At 43.9% G+C, this 23296-nt stretch overlaps 1 protein-coding gene across 1 annotated transcript in view; it reads left to right on the top strand.

The window, feature by feature from the left end:
• Hivep2 (HIVEP zinc finger 2) overlaps positions 1 to 23002 on the top strand; it is a 197575-nt gene extending 174573 nt beyond the window's left edge. Inside the window, exons 5-10 of the mRNA XM_032894967.1 lie at positions 454 to 6000; positions 6889 to 7043; positions 11121 to 11296; positions 13784 to 13885; positions 14616 to 15511; positions 20522 to 23002. Coding sequence (XP_032750858.1) covers positions 841 to 6000; positions 6889 to 7043; positions 11121 to 11296; positions 13784 to 13885; positions 14616 to 15511; positions 20522 to 21346 — 7314 coding nt within the window. The 5' untranslated portion in view covers positions 454 to 840 and the 3' untranslated portion in view covers positions 21347 to 23002. The remainder of the gene's footprint in view (positions 1 to 453; positions 6001 to 6888; positions 7044 to 11120; positions 11297 to 13783; positions 13886 to 14615; positions 15512 to 20521) is intronic.
• Positions 23003 to 23296: the final 294 nt, after the last annotated feature.

The raw sequence follows: 23296 nt of genomic DNA, 5'->3' as shown, positions 1-23296 counted from the left end.
TTAAATCTTTCTCCAGACCTTATTTTAAGTTATAGAGTTATATAATACTCTTCTGCATTCAAGCCATAAAACTTGTCTAGGGATGGCGCTAAGGTTTCTAATTAAGGCTTTAAAAATCATATGTTATAAATAATACTGAATAGCGTACTGTCCTTCAAATGCTTTTTGATGTGTCCGTTTGGTGGAACCAAGGACCTCATGCATCCTAAGCGTGCCTCTTTGTCACTGAGCTCTGGCCCCCACATACACTTCCTAAACAAAATGAAGGAATAGTTATAAAACTTGTCTGAGCTTAAAATTGATAACTTTTAATTAGATAATTAGTGCAATAGCTATAGATAATTATTGGAGTGAAAAGCACTTTAATTTCTCCAACTTGAGGCTGGCAGTGTCCCATTGGTCTTGCTGTCCTCTTGGGCAATTCTTCTGACAACCACTTTTCTTTTCCTTCAGGTGATTGCACTTCAGTGAAACTGGCTGTTGAACATTGCTGTAGTTGATGGGCAGAATTTCTCCTGGACTATTCATCATCCCAGTCCCATCCTAGTTGAGAAAGATTTAAATGCCACAAGAATCCTTTGTAACGTTGCACTTTGCTTTTGAAGATGGACATTTCTAGGATGGAGAGAACTGTTATAGTTTGGTCCCAGGACATTGGCATCCAATGCCCACTGACTCCAGTGTGATCCTGGAAGGTTCCAGAGAGAGGGGGAACAATCCACGAGTTTGCAGACAACCAGGAACCCAGAAGCAACCCAGCTTTAAAAAGCACAGCGTTGGAGACACTCCATGAGTCTGCTTGGCTTCCGGGCAAAGTAGCACTTAAGACCTTGTGTTAAAATGGACACTGGGGACACAGCTCTAGGACAAAAAGCTACCTCAAGGTCTGGAGAAACTGACAGTGTGTCAGGTAGATGGAGGCAGGAACAATCAGCCGTTCTTAAGATGAGCACTTTCAGCAGTCAGGAAGGGCAGAGACAACCGCAAATAGATCCTGACCAGATCGGAAATGTAGCTTCAGCTCAGCTGTTCGGTTCTGGGAAGCTGGCCTCGCCTGGCGAGGGCGTACATCAAGTCACAGAGAAGCAATACCCACCGCACCGTCCGAGTCCCTACCCATGCCAACATTCGCTCTCTTTCCCTCAGCACTCATTGCCCCAGGGCATGATGCACAGCAACAAGCCGCACCAGAGCCTCGAGGGCCCTCCCTGGCTCTTCTCTGGCCCTTTGCCATCTGTAGCCTCTGAGGACTTATTTCCTTTTCCAATGCACGGCCACAGTAGTGGTTACCCTAGAAAAAAGATCTCAAGTCTCAACCCCGCTTACAGCCAATACTCCCAGAAAAGTATCGAACAGGCAGAAGATGCTCACAAAAAAGAGCACAAACCCAAAAAGCCGGGCAAATACATCTGCCCGTACTGCAGCAGGGCATGTGCAAAACCAAGTGTCCTGAAGAAACACATCAGGTCCCATACCGGTGAGCGGCCGTATCCGTGTATACCTTGTGGTTTCTCTTTCAAGACAAAGAGCAATTTGTACAAGCACAGGAAGTCTCATGCCCACGCAATTAAGGCAGGCTTGGTACCCTTCACCGAATCATCTGTGTCTAAGCTGGACCTGGAGGCTGGCTTTATTGATGTAGAAGCAGAGATCCACTCGGATGGTGAACAGAGCACAGACACGGATGAGGAGAGCTCTTTATTTGCTGAGGCTTCTGACAAAGTGAGCCCCGGCCCTCCCATCCCTTTGGACATTGCTAGCAGAGGTGGCTACCCCGGATCCTTGGAAGAATCCTTGGGAGGTCCGATGAAGGTGCCAATTTTGATTATCCCCAAAAGTGGGATCCCACTCCCCAGTGAGGGCTCTCAGTATCTGGGCCCTGACATGCTCCCAAACCCGTCTTTGAATGCTAAGGCCGATGACTCTCACACAGTGAAACAGAAACTTGCACTGAGACTGTCAGAGAAAAAAGGACATGACTCTGAGCCATCCCTCAACCTTCTGAGCCCACACAGCAAGGGGAGCACAGACTCTGGCTACTTTTCTCGCTCGGAAAGTGCAGAGCAGCAGATAAGCCCACCCAACACAAACGCAAAGTCTTACGAAGAAATCATCTTCGGGAAATACTGTCGACTCAGTCCCAGGAATACACTCAGTGTTACCCCCACGGGTCAGGAGCGCACCGCCATGGGGCGGAGGGGCCTCGTGGAACCATTACCTCACGTAAACACCAGGTTGGAGGTCAAGATGTTTGAAGATCCCATCACACAGCTGATTCCCAGCAAAGGAGAAATGGACCCCAGTCAGGTCAACATGTTGAAGACCACGAAGTTCAACAGCGAGTGTCGGCAGCCGCAAGCCATGGCGGCATCTGTTAGGAATGAAGGAAAACCTTACCCAGGAAGTTTCCCAGGCAGCAATCCCGTTCTCTTAGAAGCTCCCGTGGACTCTTCACCCCTTATTCGAAGCAACTCAATGCCAACTTCTTCAGCAACTAACTTAAGCATCCCTCCTTCTTTGAGAGGAAGCCACTCGTTTGATGAAAGGATGACGGGTTCTGATGACGTGTTCTATCCCGGCACCGTAGGCATACCTCCCCAGCGCATGCTTAGACGGCAGGCAGCCTTCGAGCTGCCGTCGGTGCAAGAGGGCCACATGGAGTTTGAGCACCCCGCAAGGGTACCCAAGAGCCTTGCCGGCTCATCCCTGAAGGAAAAGAAATTAGTTCCCGGAGATAGGCCTGGCTATGACTATGACGCCTGCCGTAAACCGTATAAGAAGTGGGAAGACCCTGAAACACCGAAACAGAGCTACAGAGATATCTCTTGCTTGAGCACCTTCAAACACGGAGGGGAATATTTTATGGACCCCTCAGTGCCATTGCCGGGAGTGCCAACCATGTTCGGGACGACCTGCGAGAACAGAAAGCGCAGGAAGGAGAAGAGTGTAGGGGACGAGGAGGATACGCCTATGATCTGTGGCGGCATGGGGAGTGCTCCTGGGAGCATGATGTCCTCAGAGTATGACTCCAAGCTGCAGGACGGAGGGAGGAGTGGCTTCGCCATGACTGGGCATGAGAGCCTTCCTCATGGTCACTCCGATCGTTTAGACCCGGCTCGGCCCCAGCTGCCGTCTAGAAGTCCGTCTCTTGGGTCTGAGGATTTGCCCTCGGCTGGTGATCCTGACAAGATGACAGACCTGGGCAAGAAGCCTCCGGGAAATGTGATTTCGGTGATTCAGCACACAAACTCGCTGAGCCGGCCCAATTCCTTCGAAAGGTCTGAGTCAACAGAAATGGCGGCCAGTACACAGGACAAGACCCCCTCTCCTTCTGAGATGGGCGACAGTGAGGCTTTGGAAGGCCCCGTAAGCCCAGAGTGGGCTCCTCCAGGGGATGGTGCGGAGAGCGGAAGCAGGCCAACCCCTTCACAGCAGGTACCTCAGCACTCCTACCATGGGCAACCAAGGCTCGTTCGCCAACACAACATCCAGGTCCCCGAAATCAGAGTCACAGAAGAACCTGATAAGCCCGAGAAGGAGAAGGAGGCTCCCACCAAGGAGCCCGAGAAGCCTGTGGAAGAATTCCAGTGGCCCCAGAGAAGCGAGACTCTTTCTCAACTCCCTGCTGAGAAGTTGCCTCCCAAAAAGAAACGCTTGAGGCTCGCAGATATGGAGCACTCCTCAGGGGAATCCAGTTTCGAGTCCACAGGCACCGGCCTCTCTCGGAGTCCAAGCCAAGAAAGCAACTTATCTCACAGTTCCAGTTTCTCCATGTCCTTTGATAGAGAAGAAACGGTTAAGCTCACCGCACCTCCCAAGCAGGATGAGAGTGGGAAGCATTCCGAGTTTTTGACTGTCCCCGCGGGTTCATACTCATTGTCTGTCCCGGGTCATCACCACCAGAAAGAAATGCGGCGTTGCTCCTCTGAGCAGATGCCCTGTCCTCACCCGACGGAAGTCCCAGAAATACGGAGTAAATCATTTGATTATGGGAACCTGTCCCATGCTCCAGTGGCGGGAGCATCCCCATCAACATTATCGCCATCCCGGGAGAGGAAGAAATGCTTTCTGGTACGCCAGGCTTCCTTCAGTGGCTCCCCAGAAATTGCCCAAGGTGAAGCCGGCATGGACCCCAGCGTCAAGCAGGAGCAGATGGAGCAGCTGCATGCTGGCCTCAGGGCTGCATGGACCACTGTGCTCCCACCCCTGCCAGGGGATGACCCAGGGAAGCAGGTGGTCGGTCCTTGTGGCCAGCTGAGCTCAGGGCCACCGCTCCACCTTGCCCAGCAACAGATCATGCACATGGACAGTCAGGAATCTCTGAGAACTCCGTTGATTCAGGCAACATCCTACATGACGGGCAAGCACTTACCCGAACAACCCCACCTGTTTCCACATCAAGACTCGGTCCCGTTTTCTCCTATCCAGAATGCCTTGTTTCAGTTCCAGTACCCGACCGTCTGTATGGTTCATTTGCCAGCTCAGCAGCCTCCCTGGTGGCAGGCGCATTTCCCCCATCCCTTCACTCCACACCCTCAGAACAGCTACAGCAAGCCTCCTTTCCAAGCTGACATTCATTCTAGCTATCCCTTAGAGCACGTAGCAGAACACACTGGAAAGAAATCTGCTGACTATCCGCATGCAAAAGAGCAGACTTACCCGTGCTATTCCGGAGCATCAGGGCTACACTCCAAGAACCTCCCTCCGAAGTTTCCATCAGACCCGGGCAGTAAATCCACTGAGGCTCCGCCCACGGAACAGCTTCTTCGAGAAGATTTTGCCTCAGAAAATGCTGGGCCTTTGCAGTCCCTACCGGGAACGGTGGTTCCTGTTCGGATCCAGACCCATGTTCCATCCTATGGAAGTGTCATGTACACAAGCATTTCTCAGATACTTGGACAGAATAGCCCCGCCATTGTCATATGCAAGGTCGATGAGAACATGACCCAAAGAACACTGGTAACCAACGCGGCCATGCAAGGGATAGGATTTAACATAGCCCAAGTGCTTGGGCAGCGCACAGGCTTGGAAAAATACCCTCTTTGGAAAGTACCTCAGACCCTACCCCTGGGCTTGGAATCCTCCATCCCCTTGTGTTTACCGTCCACCTCAGACAGCGCGGCCTCTCTCGGAGGAAGCAAGCGGATGCTGTCTCCAGCCAGCAGTTTGGAGCTCTTCATGGAAACCAAGCAACAGAAACGGGTGAAGGAGGAGAAGATGTACGGGCAGATTGTAGAAGAGCTCAGTGCTGTGGAGTTAACCAACTCGGACATCAAGAAGGGCCTCTCCCGCCCCCAGAAGCCCCAGCTCGTGAGGCAAGGGTGTGCTTCGGAGCCGAAGGACGGCAGCTCTCAGTCAAGGTCATCTTCCTTCTCCTCCCTGTCACCCTCCTCATCTCAAGACCATCCGTCTGCCAGCGGGCCTTTCCCTCCCAACAGGGAGATACTTCCAGGTTCCCGGGCGCCGCCGCGACGGAAGTTCAGTGGGCCCTCAGAAAGCAGAGAGTCCTCCGATGAGCTGGACATCGATGAGACCTCGTCAGACATGAGCATGAGCCCTCAGAGCTCTTCGCTGCCCACAGGAGGCAGTCAGCAGGAAGAGGAAGGCAAGGCCCGCAAGCTGCCAGTCAGCATGCTAGTCCACATGGCCTCTGGTCCGGGAGGAAATGTGGCAAATTCCACTCTTCTTTTCACAGACGTGGCAGATTTCCAGCAGATCCTTCAGTTCCCCAGTCTGCGGACAACAACTACTGTGAGTTGGTGCTTCTTAAATTATACAAAACCCAATTTTGTGCAACAGGCCACCTTCAAATCCTCCGTTTATGCTTCATGGTGCATTAGTTCCTGTAACCCAAACCCATCAGGATTGAACACCAAGACCACGCTGGCCCTCCTGAGATCCAAACAAAAAATTACCGCAGAAATTTACACTCTGGCTGCTATGCACAGGCCCGGAACCGGCAAGCTCACATCATCCAGTGCCTGGAAGCAGTTTGCACAGGTAACAACAGACCTTGGGTTAGAAAGTACGGTGTGTTGTGGGTCAAATAGCACGTAGACTGAAGGGTAGGTTAAAATGTACTAGGAATGTATTAGTAACTAGGAATGTTTAGTATCCAGATGGGAGATGCCATAGCCTGCCCTTAGTCTGAGGGCTCCCAGAAAAGCCTTGGGAGTGCTTATGTCAGCCCAGATAAGGAAATTCTCTTGCTGGGACTAATGTCCACTGGTCATTTTCCCTTCTGCTTCTTGAGTGATAGTGCAGACATGAGGGATTCTGGGACTTAAGAAATGAGGAAATAAAACATGGAATGGATGCTGAAAGAAAAATTGCAGAGGAAGTGTGGAGGATGTTAGTTCTCGGAAGGCAAATGTCATCCCTGATATCAAGTGTATTTTTGACTAAAATTTATATTCTATGTATCTCTTTCAAAAATGGCTTTCCCCAGTTACTGTCTTTTTCTGATTTTTTTCCCCCTAAACAATACAGTAAACAAAATTAATAGTGAAAAAAGTAGAGATTTGAAAAATATATTTTGGACACTATGCCAGGGTTATTTTCCCTTCGTTGATTTTTGAAACTACTTCCTTAACATGGATTGTTTGACTTGCCCCTTCAAATTATAGAGCATGCATTGGGAGTCTCTGTGAACACTGTGCAGAGAAAATGTGAGCTACTCAGGGTTCGTGCACTCAAATATTGACCGTATGGAAACTGACATTTTTCCCTCTGATTTTATACCCGGTGGTCTCTGTTTCCTGCAGCCAAATCCATAGCCTTTTATCATAGAGTTTAAGCTAACTTGCAGGGATGAGTAACGGGCAGGACACAAGGGCCAGACTATCCTGGAGAAAGCATGTGAAATGATTCTCTCTTCTGATCTTGCAGATGAAACCTGATGCACCCTTCTTGTTTGGCAACAAACTAGAAAGGAAATTAGCGGGAAATGTCTTAAAGGAAAGAGGGAAAGGAGAGATTCACGGAGATAAAGATCTTGGATCCAAACAAACCGAGCCAATCCGAATTAAGATCTTTGAAGGGGGGTAAGGAAAACATAAAGTGTTGGGTTGGTTGTAAGTTGTCATGAATGGTCCCTGAATGGTTGACTGTGGAAAATAGTGTGTGATCTTGCAGATGCTTAAAGGAAATTCCTTTTGCAGTCAAATCGAAGAGTGCTTGCTGGAGAAGGCTAGCAATTACAGGTCCCTTCTAGGACTTGCCCTCAGTGAGCTCAGTCCCATTGTGCATGGAGTCTCTGCCTTCAGTTCTCATTTCTCTAAATCTGTACGAAATCTACATTGGCAGCCTCATGGCGTTTCTCATGTCCCTTCGTCCTACACTACTTCATGGGCATTCGAGTTACTACGTGGACATATCTATGTTCTGTGTTGACCTGAGTGGAACCATGTATAATTCTGTATATTTCTAAGAAATAGTTTCTGTGAACTTCAGACTTTCATGGGATTCTGACACTTACACTACCCATGATCCTTTGGCTCTTGAAGTCAAGGTATCGTACCGCATTTAGCTCGCTGTGTTCTCTATCCACTGGTGTAAAATGACCTCTTCCCAAGTGTTCTAAGCCAATGGAACTCAGGTAGTAAGGGCCAATAGTGTGTGTGTGTGTGTGTGTGTGTGTGTGTGTGTGTGTGTGTGTGTGTGTACATATATGATATATATATTCGATATACGTATCAAATAATAGATATGTGTAACAAATAACATGTTTAATATATATTTTTATATATATAATTAAGAGAATATAAGTGTATGCGATAGCTAGTTTGTTGTTTCAATAGGAATACATTAGTTGCTATAATCCATGGAAGAGGTCTAGCTCTATGGTTTTATGATTTTAGTTAAAAAATTTAACTACACTAATTATATTTGGGGGATTATGTAATTTAGTCCCATCTCTCCAACCTACTAATAAATTACATAGTTTCATGAGCATACTTTTATTCCAGTGGTATTTGAAGGATAAAATGTCATTTTGACCATAAAAATGTTAACTGTTGATGACACACAGTTCCTCATAGCTCTACCCATTTGGAGTTGATTAACATGGCTGAGCTGCCTTTGGAGTTTTGCTTCCTTCAGGCATCGAATCTTTTCACCACACTTGCATGTGTGCATGAATTTTGCATCGATGCTTTTTGACATATGTCCTATCATTACATAAATGAAAAGAATGTAGATTTTTGTCTCTCCCTAGAGACAAGTCTCTCAGGTCTCCATGACCCAGTCACCATATTTTTATGCAACAGCTGTCTTCAAAGTAGTGCATGTGAACTTGCGTATATGTTCATATGTACTAGTGTATATGGCTCACCGTGGCCATCAGGATTACTGTATGTTTTGAGGAGTCCATCTCCGCTATCAAAGAACATAAATTAGGGGAGGTGGGCACTTCTGGGACCCTTTTCCACTGTGTTTTGATAATCCAGGAAAATCATATTTTTTATTTTCTGTTTCTAACCCAGTCATTTTTTTTTTAATCTCTGAACTAATTCTCTACCAATTTCTGGTAACCAGGTATTCATTCCAAACAGCATGTTCTCACCTCTTAAGTTAATTGATTGCAAGTGGTAACAACAATGACCTGAATTACTGACTAGATTATCCAGGTTATCTAGTTGATAGGGATAATAAATATTTCTTTAAATTAGTGTTTTTCAAAATCCATTGTGTATCAGGTAGAATTATGGGTCTTCAGAAGTGTTATAGAGTAAATAGGCTATCTGAAGACATTCTCCTCATATACAGATTTATGTAGAATTTTACTTTATTTCATTCTTTATAAGAGTTAATCACCTAAGACAAAGCAAAGTTCCGATGTAGAAGTTCTAGCACCTTTTAAGCACAGCAGCTTCTTCATCTTCAGCTAGTCAGTACCACAGAACCTCAATTCAAGATAGCAAATGGTCCTGATAGAGTCTTCAAACTCCCTCTCGATTTCCCAAACCAGGTCTCCGTCCTGTACACTGCCCTCAGCATTCTTACTTTTCAAGCTCCTACAGAACATCCCATTACAACTCTTAACATCCAATGGCTCTTCTAATCCAAAATTCCAAAGTCCTTCTACGATCTTCCCCACAGCATGGTCAGGTCTGTCACGGCCATTGTCCACTCTGTGGGCACTAACTGGCCTTAGTTAGGGTTTCTATTGCTGCAAGAAAACACCATGACCAAAGAGCGAGTTGCTGAGGGAATTGGTTATTCGGCTTTCACTTCCACATTCCCATTCATTACCTAAGCAAATCAGGAAAGGAACTCAAACAGGGCTGGAACCCAGAGACTGAAGCCAATGCAGAGGCCATGGAAGGGTACTGCTTACTGGCTTGTTCCTCATGGCTTGCTCAACCTGCTTTTTATAGAACTCAGGACAGTCCGCCCAGGGATGGCCCCATCCAAAATGGGCTGGGCTCTCTCCTCCATTGACCACTAATTTTTTTGGTTTAAATGCCTTATGGCTAAATCTTGTGGAACTTTCTCTATGCCAATTCATTCCCTCCTTTCAGATAACTCTAGCTTGTATCAAGTTTACACACAAAACCAGCCAGTACAACCCCAATACAGATAAAGCTAGAGTATCCTTTTCTGAAAAATATTGGCTTTCTGTAACATCATCATATCCCTTTAAGCAGTTTCATACTTGATAGGAACAGAGAGCAAAATTGAGTGTAGAAGAATGGTTTTTTGTGTCCTCCAGGATGTGCTGTGATTCATTATAAAATGCACATGTGAGAAGAAAACAAGTTGTAAGGCCAAGCCATAGTTGAAATGTTTTTTGAAAGGGTAAAGGGCATGCAAAAGTAATAATGCCCATATTCCCCTTTGATTAGTACTTATTGAAATGCCGAACATGCTAAGATGAAGCTTTATTCATAGCAGAGTTGGTATTCCAATATATGGATGGACGTTTCATCTTGAAAAGCCTTCTACAAACTGAGTGTTTGAATTTGAATTTGTTTTTGTACCTGTTGGAGTATTAGCTAGAGCAAGATGGGTATAGACCAAAGCCTCTTCAAATGGGAAAAAACAAAACAAGACAAAACAAACAAACAAAAAAAAACCCAAACAACTCTAGGTCTAAATACCATCCAGGAATTTCACAACAAACAAAGAATTTTGTGTGTTAGCCTACCTTTGGAAGCTATACGAAGAACTTTCAGAAGTGCTTTCTTGCCACAGTGACTTGGGATCTAAAATTTCTAGCCCCGCTGTGGTGTGAGGGATCATACCATTCATTGAGTTGGGCAGTACAGGTCTACTGCTTGATAATTTAAATCTATGAGATTTCTCATGGGCTGTCACCTTCTAATCAAGATGAGACTGCAGAGCATTTGGCTAGGTATCTCCTCTTCTGTCAGAGACATTCTTCACCTCAAGTTCATGACTGGAGACGGCCTCAAATACACTTTCAGACCAACCCTTCAGGAAACAAATGCTAATTTTATCCCACAGTCTCCAGTTCTCATTATGCAACAAGGCTTTCAAGAAGCCAGTTGAAATTTAGACTTTCCATGAGTACAGATTCATGATCCTGGGAAGAGCAGATCAAATCTGTAGACAACAGTTGGTGAGCAGAGCCGAGCCTGGGTTAAGTTGAAATTTCGGAGGCACACATGTGCCAGGCTTGCAAAAGTAGCGTGGAAACTTGCAAGAGAGATTTCTATTCTCAGTTAGAATTATTTCTGCAAATGTAGAGGAGTGTTTCCATACGTATAATATAGATGATGTCATGTTAACAGATTATGCATAAAGCATCATTATTCTAATAGGTTGGTATGCATTTAGTGATGTTCCTTGTTGGGAAGCTGTATTATGCCCAAAAGTGGGAGATCCAGGTCTGTATCTCTTTGAGCTTATGTAAATCTGTTGGAACATTTGTATATTCCATCAGTAAATCTGTAATTCCATATAGAATAAAACTTTGCTTACAGCAATAATTCCATTACACAATTGTCTCAACTGTTCGCTGTATAAACTTCTCAGGGTTCATAGAAATCAGGGTGAATAATTGGAAAAGACCCTCTTAAAATTGAAGACAGGCAGTGACTAGCTTTTGATTTGATAAGAGTATTTAAAATCATAGGGGTTTGCTTTTCTTCAAATAGGTACAAATCCAATGAAGATTATGTGTATGTCAGAGGACGTGGACGGGGAAAGTACATTTGTGAAGAGTGTGGAATTCGCTGTAAGAAGCCAAGCATGCTCAAAAAACATATACGCACTCATACTGATGTTCGGCCTTATGTATGCAAGTTATGTAATTTCGCCTTCAAAACGAAAGGTATGGGCTTGACTTTTGCTGCTGTTGTTGTTGGGAGAGGAAAGGTTTCAGGAAAACTTCTGGCTACTTAGGATTCTGAATCCTATTTTGTAACTCACTTTCACCAAGCATAGAGAGTGTTTTGTTTGTGAAAATATGACCCCCTGAGATATATTTCCTCCTTCCTGTCCAGGATCAAAGGATGGATGTGAGACTCTGAGACTCCTTTTATGACTAATTAAGAGCTGCAGACTGAGGGCCAGGCAGGTTGTCTCTGAAGGAAGTGGCTTAGAAGTGTCTGGATAGCTATTACTTCATGTTGGAAATTTATGTGAGCTAGGTAATATTTGTACTAATATTGAAATTCTGCAGGGAGGCGATACATGAATGGCAGTGGATAAGCAAGGGAAGCTACTGGGAAGAAAAGATGTGGCCATGGTCACTTTCAAGATTATAAATAATGTAAGGACCCACAGACTCCCTGGTGGGCCCCTCCATCCACAGCTGCATTAATTATACATAGAGATTTGATAGCTTCTGCTCTCTGTATTTATCAGCATGGAGACAAGTCTTACTCTCAGACCTCAAGAGTTAATCTCATCCAGCTAGGACCTGCCTTGAGATAGCCTGTTACTTGCAAATGTGTGTTTTAATAGGCTGATTTAGACAGAAATGTTTCACTCAAGATTGTTCGACTTGTATTTCTGTTATTCTGTACTATGGTGAAAATCTTCATGGTCCATGTCAGATCTGTCTAAGGGAGCTTGTAGACAGCCCCTCTTCAACCCCCCACTTCATTTCCAGTGTTTTAACCTTTAATTTCAATATCAAGTAGTCTGCCCTGATATCAACAATGAAATACATGTGTGAGTTATGATAATCTGGTAGGGAGATCTATAACTATCTCAGTTGTAGCCCACAATCTTAAACTGTGATCTTTTGACGGAAGTATTAATGTTTGGTGTTTTCAAATATCTGTTTATTTGGAGAGTATTTATGTGTCTTCAGTGCCTCATTTGTAGTGCAATAGGGAGAGGGAACATAAGCATCTGAACATCAAAGGAAGTAAGCATGCTGCTCTCTAAATACCCTTCTCCCTTATCGTGATCCAGCTTGCTGAGAAGTCCCCAGGAGGGAAGAAAATGTAAAAATTTGGTCTTAGGACACACCGAAAGCCCACCAATCACTATAAAGTTGTCAAAAGAGTGCTCTAGGTAAATGGTTAAATCCGATTCTGAACCATTGTGAGGACTCCACCAGGAAAGAGCATCCTCTGATCATTAATGGAATCCCTTCCCCTTGCCTGTACCAAGCTCCCGCCTATTCTCTCCTGCCCTTGCTTTGGCCTGCTACCTCAGATGCTCATGGCTTCCACAAATCAAGGTGGGATTGTTTCCAATTCCAACTTCTATCTAGAAATCTACTCTGAAGATTACAGACTTACTCAGAAGAAGGGAGCCCAAGTGAGTTCCTCTTTGGAGTATGCATATATATAGTTCATATCTATGGTGTATGTGGAAGCAACACAAACGTTCAGACACAATTTACTCTGTGTCTGTGATGGATTGATTCTAGGAGCTCCCCCACATGCTCATTCTCTGTATAAAGTGCTGTATTATGGGCACACCTTCTCATAATTTCTAGGTTACTTGAATACCTTATTCAATGTAATTGCTATGTATTTTTAAAAATCACATTGATTATGCAATATTCAAAAAAGAAGATTAAAGTTTTTCAATACAGACAATATATTCTTCCAGTTTTGATCTTTGGGCGGTTGAGACTACTAATATAGAAGTCATGGATACAGAGGGCTGGATGTAACCTTGTTTAGCATCTACACCCATGTACATACCATGCATACATAAACAGCGGAAACACATGGGTTTCATGAATTCATAGAAAATTAGTAACGTTTAATTCACTTACACCCTTAAGAGTTAACATATCCAAAATCTCTTTGAGCTCTTTCAAAAATTATAGATGCTTTGACAAGAGCAATAAAAGTGTAGAAATATCTGTGTTGGATGTATAAAAATAATATGTAGAATTCCTAGATACAATCAACAAATTGATCATAATGTGTTGGATGTATAAAAATAATATGTAGAATTCCTAGATACAATCAACAAATTGATCATAATATGAGACAGTTGTTTTTGAAAGAATAGTTAGTTCATTGTGATGTAGGTATTTAATTAGTACTAAGTATAGCTGTATCAGAGAGAGAAAAAAACAATGCTTTTATCAGGCTGAATTTCTGGGAGCATGTACTGGAAAATAAAAGTGCATACCTGTGTGTTACTCCTACACTGTCTAGATGACAACAGACAATAACAGTCATTTCATAAGAACAAATGAATATACTCTAGGCCCCTGAATTGATCCCTGAGTCTCCTGTGGTAAGTTCTATAGTATAAAAAGTGCATATGCCCATCCCACACGTTTTACGCCAGTCATTACAGTTTGATAGTTAATTCTCTTGTATCCCTTGTTTGCATTTTCTAGGAAACCTAACGAAACACATGAAATCTAAGGCCCACATGAAAAAGTGTCTGGAGCTGGGCGTCTCGATGACATCAGTAGATGAGACAGAAACAGAAGAAGCAGGTGCGTGGCTTACTGAATGGACTGGCCTCTTAGGCGGACTTCGTGGTCTAGTGATTGCACGCCGCCTTATCAAGTACTCTTTGCAGGAAATAAAACAGCACACTGAACTGCTTGAGAGCTCCTAAGGAGAAAGGAAAACATTTGAGTGTAACTTGTTCTAGAGGTGGGGAGGGCTGTGTTAGCAAAATAGTTGTCTCTAAACACTGTGAAGGGATGTGTGCATGAGGCAGGGGATGGAGCTGTGATTTATGTGCTGGGAAGCTTTGGGAGGAAATTGAAAGTATTTTAATGTGTTCGTCTTCCTATTGAGAGGAAATGTAGTAGATAAAATATCCATCATTAGCCCCAGTAGCGGATCTGAAGGTCGGCAAACCTCCTGAGGGATCCCTCTTACAAATAACTTGCACCTCAAACCGGAGAGACGGGCCCTCGCTTTGTTTTTTCCCCTTCAGCATCAGTTATTAGCAATACCAGACACATCCCTTTGTTTTGAGTTGTGTCATGAGACTTCTCTGAAGTCTGAAATATAAAATCCTATTCCAGGGTTCTCAGGGATGAAGCCAAGTAGGGTAGGCACAAGTAAGTGTCCATGGGTGGTTGAGAGGCATGATAATTTTAGGGGGTCAAGAGGGTCAAGGAAGGCTTTTGGGAAGATTGTTGGGGGCAGATACAAGCTCCTAGCCTTCAAAATGGGATCTTAACCACTGTTGTTACCGTTGGGTTCTTTCAGAAAATATGGAAGATTTGCACAAAACATCTGAGAAGCACAGCATGTCCGGCATTTCAACTGACCACCAGTTCTCAGATGCTGAGGAATCTGACGGAGAGGATGGAGATGATAATGATGAAGATGATGAAGATGATGATGACTTTGATGACCAAGGAGATTTGACACCCAAAACAAGGTCAAGAAGCACCAGTCCTCAGCCTCCTCGGTTCTCGTCCTTGCCTGTCAATGTTGGCGCTGTAGCCCATGGCGTCCCCTCAGATAGCTCTCTGGGACATTCGTCATTGATCAGCTATTTGGTTACTCTACCCAGTATTCAGGTCACTCAGCTCATGACACCCAGTGACTCTTGTGAAGACACCCAGATGACAGAATATCAGAGGCTGTTCCAGAGCAAAAGCACAGACTCCGAACCCGACAAAGACAGGTTAGACATCCCAAGCTCCATGGACGAAGAGGCCATGTTGTCTTCAGAGCCAAGCTCCTCCCCAAGGGACTTCTCCCCTTCAAGCTACCGGTCCTCACCAGGATATGATTCTTCACCCTGTCGAGATAATTCGCCAAAGAGGTATCTGATACCCAAAGGAGATTTGTCACCCAGAAGACATTTATCACCTAGAAGAGATCTATCACCCATGAGGCATCTGTCACCAAGAAAAGAAGCTGCATTGAGGAGAGAGATGTCCCAAGGGGATGCTTCACCAAGGAGGCATTTGTCCCCACGGAGACCATTGTCTCCTGGAAAAGACATTACAACAAGAAGAGACCTCTCTCCCAGAAGAGAGAGAAGATATATGACCACCATCAGAGCACCATCTCCCAGAAGGGCTTTATACCATAACCCACCATTACCAATGGGGCAGTATCTGCAAACAGAGCCAATTGTATTGGGGCCTCCTGTAAGTATAACCTGAGCTCTCTTCACCAATGCTGCAGTATGTGGGTACCTCCTATAGCATAGTTATGAGGCATTTATTATAATGTGGGTGTCTCTCTAGAGGAGGCATGAACCTATTAATTCAAATAGCAGGGAGACGTTTTTATCACACACCGTGTTAGTGACATGGCTGTGGCATTATTCCAAGGATAAAATTGTATCAAAGCAGGAGTGAACTTCCAGCTAGGAACAGGTGAAGCCTGCCAAATGTTTTGTAAGCTTAACTAATTATAGACATGAGCCAAAACCCTTAGGTGTGAAGCCCCAGGTATGGCATGCTTACGTAGACAAACATGAAGACGGTAAATTGTTAGTGACACGTACGCTTGAGCAGGTGAGGACTCTGATCCAGGCTTTGTCCTTGACTTCCACAGTCATTTTATAATATACTCATTACATTATCCAATGTGTGTACATGTGCAAATGGTCAGGACCTGAGAAATGGCGGTGTGACAAGTAGCTCGTAAGGTAAAGGCATAAGATTTCTGCATTTTTTTCCCGTTATTGTTGCTGTTAGCACCTGGTATAAATGTTGAGGGAGAATAGAGCATGAGCCTTCAGAAAGCTGGGGAGAATATTCTGAGGTTTCCACCTTTTGCTTTTATTATAAAGGAAGGTGACAGCAGTTGTGGCCGTGGGCCACACTGAAACCACAGGTTTAGTGAAAGCCACCACGAAGCACCTCATCGCACAATAGCCCAGTGGATCTCTTTCCATTGGGGTAGGATTGTCAAAAGGCAGGCAGAGAGCACAGGGCCATGATGCCTTCTGAGTTTCTTTGCTTTAAAAGTGGTTTTCGTTTCCAGATCTTTCTCCCTGACTGTACCCTCTTTATTTTCCATCTGGCAAAGCATGGTCTTTCTCAGGAGCTGCTAACTCCTAGCCCTGTCTGCCCCAGCTCTGGTAGCCAGTCCCCTCCCTTCACTGCCTACTGCTATCTTGATTCATGACCTCACAAGACCTTTCTCAAACGTCAGGCAAGCTCCCAGAATTCCTTGCTGTATCCTCATCATCCTCGTTTTCTTTTTCTTTTTCTTCCATAAACCATATATAAAGTTTATCTTGGTGTTGCAATCCTGCAGAGACATGCCCTGATGTCCAGACATGACTGATTTCAAGCTAATAAATTAGCAAGCTAGGAAAAAGCACCACATCTCTGCAAACTTCTGTATCTTGTGCTGCCCAAGTCCCTATACAGCGAATAAGAAAGCTGGGAATCCCTCTGGTGTGTCCTTAAATGATTCCTCTAATAGAGACACTATATAATGAATAGAAACCTGGAAATCCCTCTGGGATTTCCTCATAGAGACATGGTGATGCTAGCCCGATGCGCTAAACTAGTCCTGTAAGCCTTTGAGTCAGCCTTTGTCCAAGTAGACCATAACTGGCCTGTATGAGTCAATGGAACTTATTCAGGTAACCATGTCATGAAAACAGAGCCATTGATTTAACATGCTGTCAAACTCAGGCAAAAGAATTAACTAACTAATCAATTAATTAATTAAAGAAGTTAAACAGAATAAAAGAATTCATTTATTTTGGATCTCTGATTCACTACGAAGTTAATCAAGAAATTTAGTGCCAAACAGAAAAAAATTAGTTTCACCACTTACTGAATTTTTCCTAATTGTGCGGTTTTTATTTTATTTTATTTTGTTCTTTTAAAAAGTCTCTAGACACCTCACAGAGCTCATCCATCATCCCCAACAAATCCTTTGGCTTGCTACCCGGTCCAGTTATCTTTAAAGAAAAAAATGCCACCTTCTGCCTGTTCTCTGCCTAGAGCAGAGCCAGGACCCAAGCGGGAGCTCTGTCCTGAATTGTCATCTTATATTGACTGATCGCCTTTGAAAGGGCGGGGAGAACTGCATCTTGAATGAGACCTTCCTGGTCAGAGAAAAATAGACCTGAGTTGCTGACAGGTGTCCCTCCTGACTGTTCTGTCTGATGAAGACTTCCCTCTTTCTAATAATGTACAAAAGGGATATGACCCTTTTCACAGAAATCCTTTTGTCATTTTGCAAACTTGATAGAAGCGTCCAAGGGCAATGACTGTGATGTGAAGGGACCCTGGTATCCAGGATGACATAAATAATAAACCAAGATACAATTGGTTTAGTCTCAACTTAGAGCCAGATTTAGAGACGTCTCAACTTAGAGACGATTTAGACGGAGAAACACACACCACTAGGATTCCTCCCCTAACACCTTCTGGTTCCTTGTAAGATAGATAATAGAATTTAAAAGTGCATGCACTTTATTCCATCCCTTACCACTTTTGAGGACTGGAACATGGCTTGTCAAAGGGGAAATACTATTACAGTTACAACCCTATCTTCTTATGCATATCCGTTTCGGTGTGTAGATGAAGATGGTCTCCAGTTAAGCACTCAGTGCTCAATCTCTCCCTTGTCCAGGGGATCTTGGGCAGGTTCTCTTGCATCGTGGACACTTGGGTAAGGAAACCTCAGGCAGACATAGACCTTGCATAGGTATTGTCTGTCCCTAAAGGCAGGTGTGGCACAGCTGTAAGCCGTGCGGGAGCTGTCAGCACATTGAGGGCAGCTTCCATTTCTCACGTAAGGACTTCTGCTCAGGTACCTTTGGCTGGTGTCTCAGCTACATCAACTGCCTCTGTCTCTTTCCCTGTCTGCTACCTCCCTGCTTCCAGCTGCCTCGATGAAGCCAGGCTCTCCTACCTTCTTCCCCAGCTCCCAGAAGCCCTATCACACCGTTGACAAGATGATTAGCATAGTAGTTCTAGTGCCTGGAATACATGCATATACAAAAATGTGTATCATATGTGCATGCAAACATTGTGTGTACATAAGCCTCACACAACTCAACAGTGAAATTTGGTATTCTTTTTTTTTTCTGATTAGAATGTGGGCATTGTATTATGATGAAGCTCAAGTCACTAAGCAATAGGAGAGCGTGTAGTAAAGACCAAAGCAGAGCAATACAAAGGTTTGCAGGAGTTTATTTTCAGGCTGGAAGACTTTGGTAGACAGAAGGAATGTGTGTGGAAATGTCTGGCACCTAGGGTAGCTATGCATGTGACTAATCGTAGAAATTCTACTTCTGCATTTGCTTTCGTAGGGGGCAACTTCATTTCTGATCAGTGATGATCTGAATGGGAAATGTCTATTGAGAGCACAAGATTTTGTCTTAGTAGCTTTAGGACACATGGAGCGTGTCCTAGCTTTAGAGGCTAACTTGTCGCTCCACTGTCAGCCCAGAGTTAAGACAAAAGTCGAGTAGCTTTGTGCAATGGCACATCTCTCCTAGTGTCTTCTGCCGACCCCTTCCCTGAGAAAACTTGGAATATCTGTACTCTGGGGAGGTACATATAGAGTGGATCGAACACAGAGCAGACAAAAGTCAAATGGAAAAAATACCTAAGTCACGTTTTATTTTAAACCTTAAATATGTGATAACCATGGTTCACAAAGAATTCATTTTCTTCCAGGATTGTGACCAAATGCATTAGGGTTCCTCTGCCTTAACTGTTGTTTGATGAAGACTTGATCTTCTCTAAAACGAGAGTTAAGGGAGAGAGTCTGACTATACACAGCACTTACAGGATTCTTCTTGAGTCCTGAAATGGTCGTCTATTCTGGCTTGTGAGGTCCCAGTGATTCCAGGGACGCTGATTGGACCATTTCATCTGTGTGGTAGAGCAAATCATTTGTGTGCAGCCTGGATAAGATGTAGCTTGGACCACCACAAATTCCAAGCATGGTAGACAGTAGCAGACATATGCATAATTTACAGTTCCTGAGCCCGGATCAAATCTAAACAGAACTGGTGGTAGGATTTGGCCCTTGAATCTGAGAGCCAAAACATCCTTGAAATGAATTACAACAATTTTTAAGATCACTTTCCTAGATTATTATCTTGGACAAGTTTTAATCTACCTTGAATTCTCGCATAAATAAATTATTAAGGAATCCTAGCAATTAAAATTCTGACTGATTCACTAGAACCAGATAATCTGGCAATCTAAGCTATGTTCTACAAAAACAAGAATAGCAAAATAAAGTCTTCATTTCAGGATGAAAACCATGAAATTCGGGATTATGGCTCCAAATTTTAAATACCTTTACTTCATTAATTTCCAAGAAGACATTCATGTTATAAGTAACACCAACAGAGAAATTGAGCGATAATCATCTTTGATTCCCAGCTATGAAATTGAATATGACTGATTAACTGTTGAACACACATGATATTAATGAGTACTTGCTTCCTTTCAAGCATTGCCATTTCTATAAGATTTACCCTGGAGTTGGGACTTGAAGAACTCTGCATTCTCTATAGGGTCTCTTCTTAGTCGGGATGTATTCCTATAGGCCAATACCTTGTATACCAAGACCTCTCCTCTGCAGGGGTATCTTCTACTAGATTAGTACTTGGCACAAAGGGACTTAAATAGGGATGTTTTCTTGTAGGCCAAGCTTTTCAAAGCAAAGGAATAGTTATGTAGTTTCTCAAAACCACCCCGCCTTCCTTTGTTTTGTAAAAGTCTATTGCCAACTTATTATTTCTGCCATGCCTCAGGAATTTCTTCAATGCAGCCTACTGCATAAATAGTTGATAATCCTATTTCCTTTGAGTTTAAGTCCCATCAATATTTACTAGTCATCCTTTGTTTTGTTTTGTTATTTTCTTTGTTTGTTAGTTGTTTTTCTGGTGAATCAATTTTCTGTACTTGTTCTTATGAAGAAATAGCCATCATGTGATTTTATGCCTAGTGGGAAATACACTGGTTGCTTTAGCATTTTGCTTTTAAAAAACAAAAGCCGCTGTCCAACAGGTGAACACCTTCATTAAAGAACTAGAAAAAGATAGCTAAGGAAGCTATTCAGTTTTGAGAAATTCTTTCTAGGTGCCAGGCATCCTGAGGGAGGGTGGGGGAAAAAGAGGGAGAGAGGGAGCAGATCTGAACTCTGTGCTCTGTTTTCCTGTGTAGAATCTAAGAAGAGGATTACCTCAGGTTCCTTACTTCAGTCTCTATGGAGACCAAGAAGGTGCTTATGAACATCACGGCTCCAGCCTTTTCCCTGAGGGTCCTACTGACTATGTCTTCAGTCATCTTCCACTCCATTCTCAGCAGCAAGTGCGAGCTCCTATCCCCATGGTGCCAGTTGGTGGGATCCAAATGGTTCACTCCTTGCCGCCAGCCATTTCCGGTTTACATCCTCCACCCACATTGCCTCTGCCCACAGAGGGCTCTGAGGAGAAGAAAGGAGCACCCGGGGAGGCCTTCACCAAGGATCCCTACACCCTTTCCAGGCGGCACGAGAAACAAGCCCCTCACGTTTTGCAGTCATCTGGTCTACCTAGTTCTCCCTCCTCCCCACGGCTATTGATGAAACAGAGTACTTCAGAAGACAGCCTAAATTCCACAGAGAGAGAACAGGAGGAAAACATACAGACTTGTACAAAAGCCATCGCCTCACTCCGGATTGCAACAGAAGAGGCAGCTCTGCTTGGGGCTGATCAGCCCACATGGGTGCAGGAGTCCCCGCAGAAACCCTTGGAAAGTGCACACATCAGCATTAGACACTTTAGCGGGCCTGAGCCAGGTCAGCCCTGTACCTCAGCCGCCCACCCTGACTTACACGATGGTGAAAAGGACACTTTTGGTACATCACAGACTGCAGTAGCCCACCCCACGTTTTACAGCAAGGGCAGTGTGGATGAGAAGCAGGTGGACTTTCAGAGCAGCAAGGAATTATCTTTAAGCACAGAGGAAGGCAATGAGCCCTCATCGGAAAAGAATCGACTCCATTGATCTGCAATGCATGGACACATTCATTTCCACATTTCCCCCTCCCCCCTTTTGTTTTTGTTTTTCTAGGGATAGAAGTAAACGAGTTGATAGCATGCCTGTCCTAAGTTACAGTAGTTGGCTATTATAAATACTTTTGTTATTTTGAAGACAATTAGGGAAATTAACAAGTCATCTTGAGCCTGACCAAAACAAAATTTGGAATTAACCTATTGGGTCTGGTAACTTTGAAAAAAATTGTACAGATGTTTGTGCCTTTTCTTTACTTTGCTTATATTCTTATAAGCATTTTTTTAGCGGTAATTTGTACATATTTTAGAATTTGTGTATCTGCTTTGTAATAAATGTAATCTCTTTCCTCTTTTGGACACTTGGATCTTAACGACGTAAAGCAAAGCAGCATCTATATATATTGTGAGGTTGCACTAAAACATATTTTTATATGATAAAACTGAACAGCTTTTATGTACAGCTCTCATTCTGTAATACTAATATTTATTTTGTTTCATAAACTGTACATTTTTTTCTTAATGTTGTGGATTGCTTTTCTATGTGAAGCATGGGTTTCCTGTTGCGTAACTAGAACAGAAATGTCCATTGTAAGCAAGATATTTAAACTAGAATATCTTATTCTGCACTTATGCATAAGTTACAAAAAAAAAAAGATAAAGAACGTATCAGTCGGTTCTTAACCTGTAAATTCTTTTTGTCTCTTGTTTGCCGGATTGACAATAACTTAAGAGCTGATTGTGATTTTAAATGGATAGTACCGTAAAGCATTAAAGTAACCAATGTGCTATTGTGAGTTTTTTTCAAAGCTTTATAAATCAGTTATAAATAATATTAAAAGTATTTGGTCTTATGTGAACATGTTGATCTATATACTCACCTTAAAAAAATATGGGAAAAACATTCCGCCCCCATGTAAATATGTACAAGTGCATCACTGGTACAGTTTTGTGTTACCCGGTTGGACACGAGGTTGCCACAGACCTATGCTAGAGTGTCTTTAAAATTAAAGTGAGAAAGCACATGGACTGTGTAGAGCTTGGTTATCGGCCGGCCCGGTGGCTTGGTAGGCAGTGCTGTGCGCTGCCCGTGGAGAAGACCTGGGCTTAAAAATCTTGGTTCTTGCTGCACAGGATGGTGACTGGAACTAAGGCTGCACGGAGGGTTCGCACTTGGACTCGAGGGTTGGGTGTGGAAGTGGGGAAGAGGGGTGGAGACCTGCTCCCCAGCTCTTCCCATCAGCCTGTCCATAATGGTTACAGGGTTACCATCAGCATTAGGAAATGTCACCTTACCCTTTGAACAGGGAAAGAGTGTCACTCCTGGCTGTCTCAGGGGGAATGAAGCAGAGAGGCCTTCAAAAGAAAGCAGCTCTGGGGAGAAGGAAGTTTTTTTTTGTATCTAACCTTCAGAACGGCTTTTGATCAGTGTTGAAGGTGGGGAGAGCCTTTGCAGGTCTAGAAGAGCAGAGCAGAGGGAGGGGTACAGCAACATGTGCACACGCATGCACATGTATGTGCATGCGCACACACAATCTGGGTTATCTTTGTGCTATATAGTGGATTATAATTCTGTGAAAACAAGTTTGTATATTGAATTACATTAAGGAGTGTTCTTTAAAAAGAGAAATAAATATACAATTACATGCTTGAGGTGTCTAGTTCTTGTGAGTGTGTGTGTGTCTACATTTCATTTCTGATTTCGTTTCTGGATGCTCTTACCTACACTCTGCTGGGTTCTTTCTGTCTTGAGGCACATCAACTGCAGATGATCTCTAACCAAGTGACGTAATAGTTAATGGCTTCCATGTGTCGTCTGATTAGCCTAGACGGCAGGCAGTTTCTAGAATGTAGGCCTAAGAAGTGCAAAGGCTTGAGTGTGGGAAGCATGTACTGTGTCTTCGTTAGAGGCTCTGCTCTCCCGGTCAGTACACAAACATATATG

The sequence above is a fragment of the Rattus rattus genome, chromosome 2, assembly GCF_011064425.1.
Source record: "Rattus rattus isolate New Zealand chromosome 2, Rrattus_CSIRO_v1, whole genome shotgun sequence".
NCBI lineage: Eukaryota > Metazoa > Chordata > Mammalia > Rodentia > Muridae > Rattus > Rattus rattus.
This window is presented reverse-complemented; position numbering and strand designations above follow the sequence as displayed.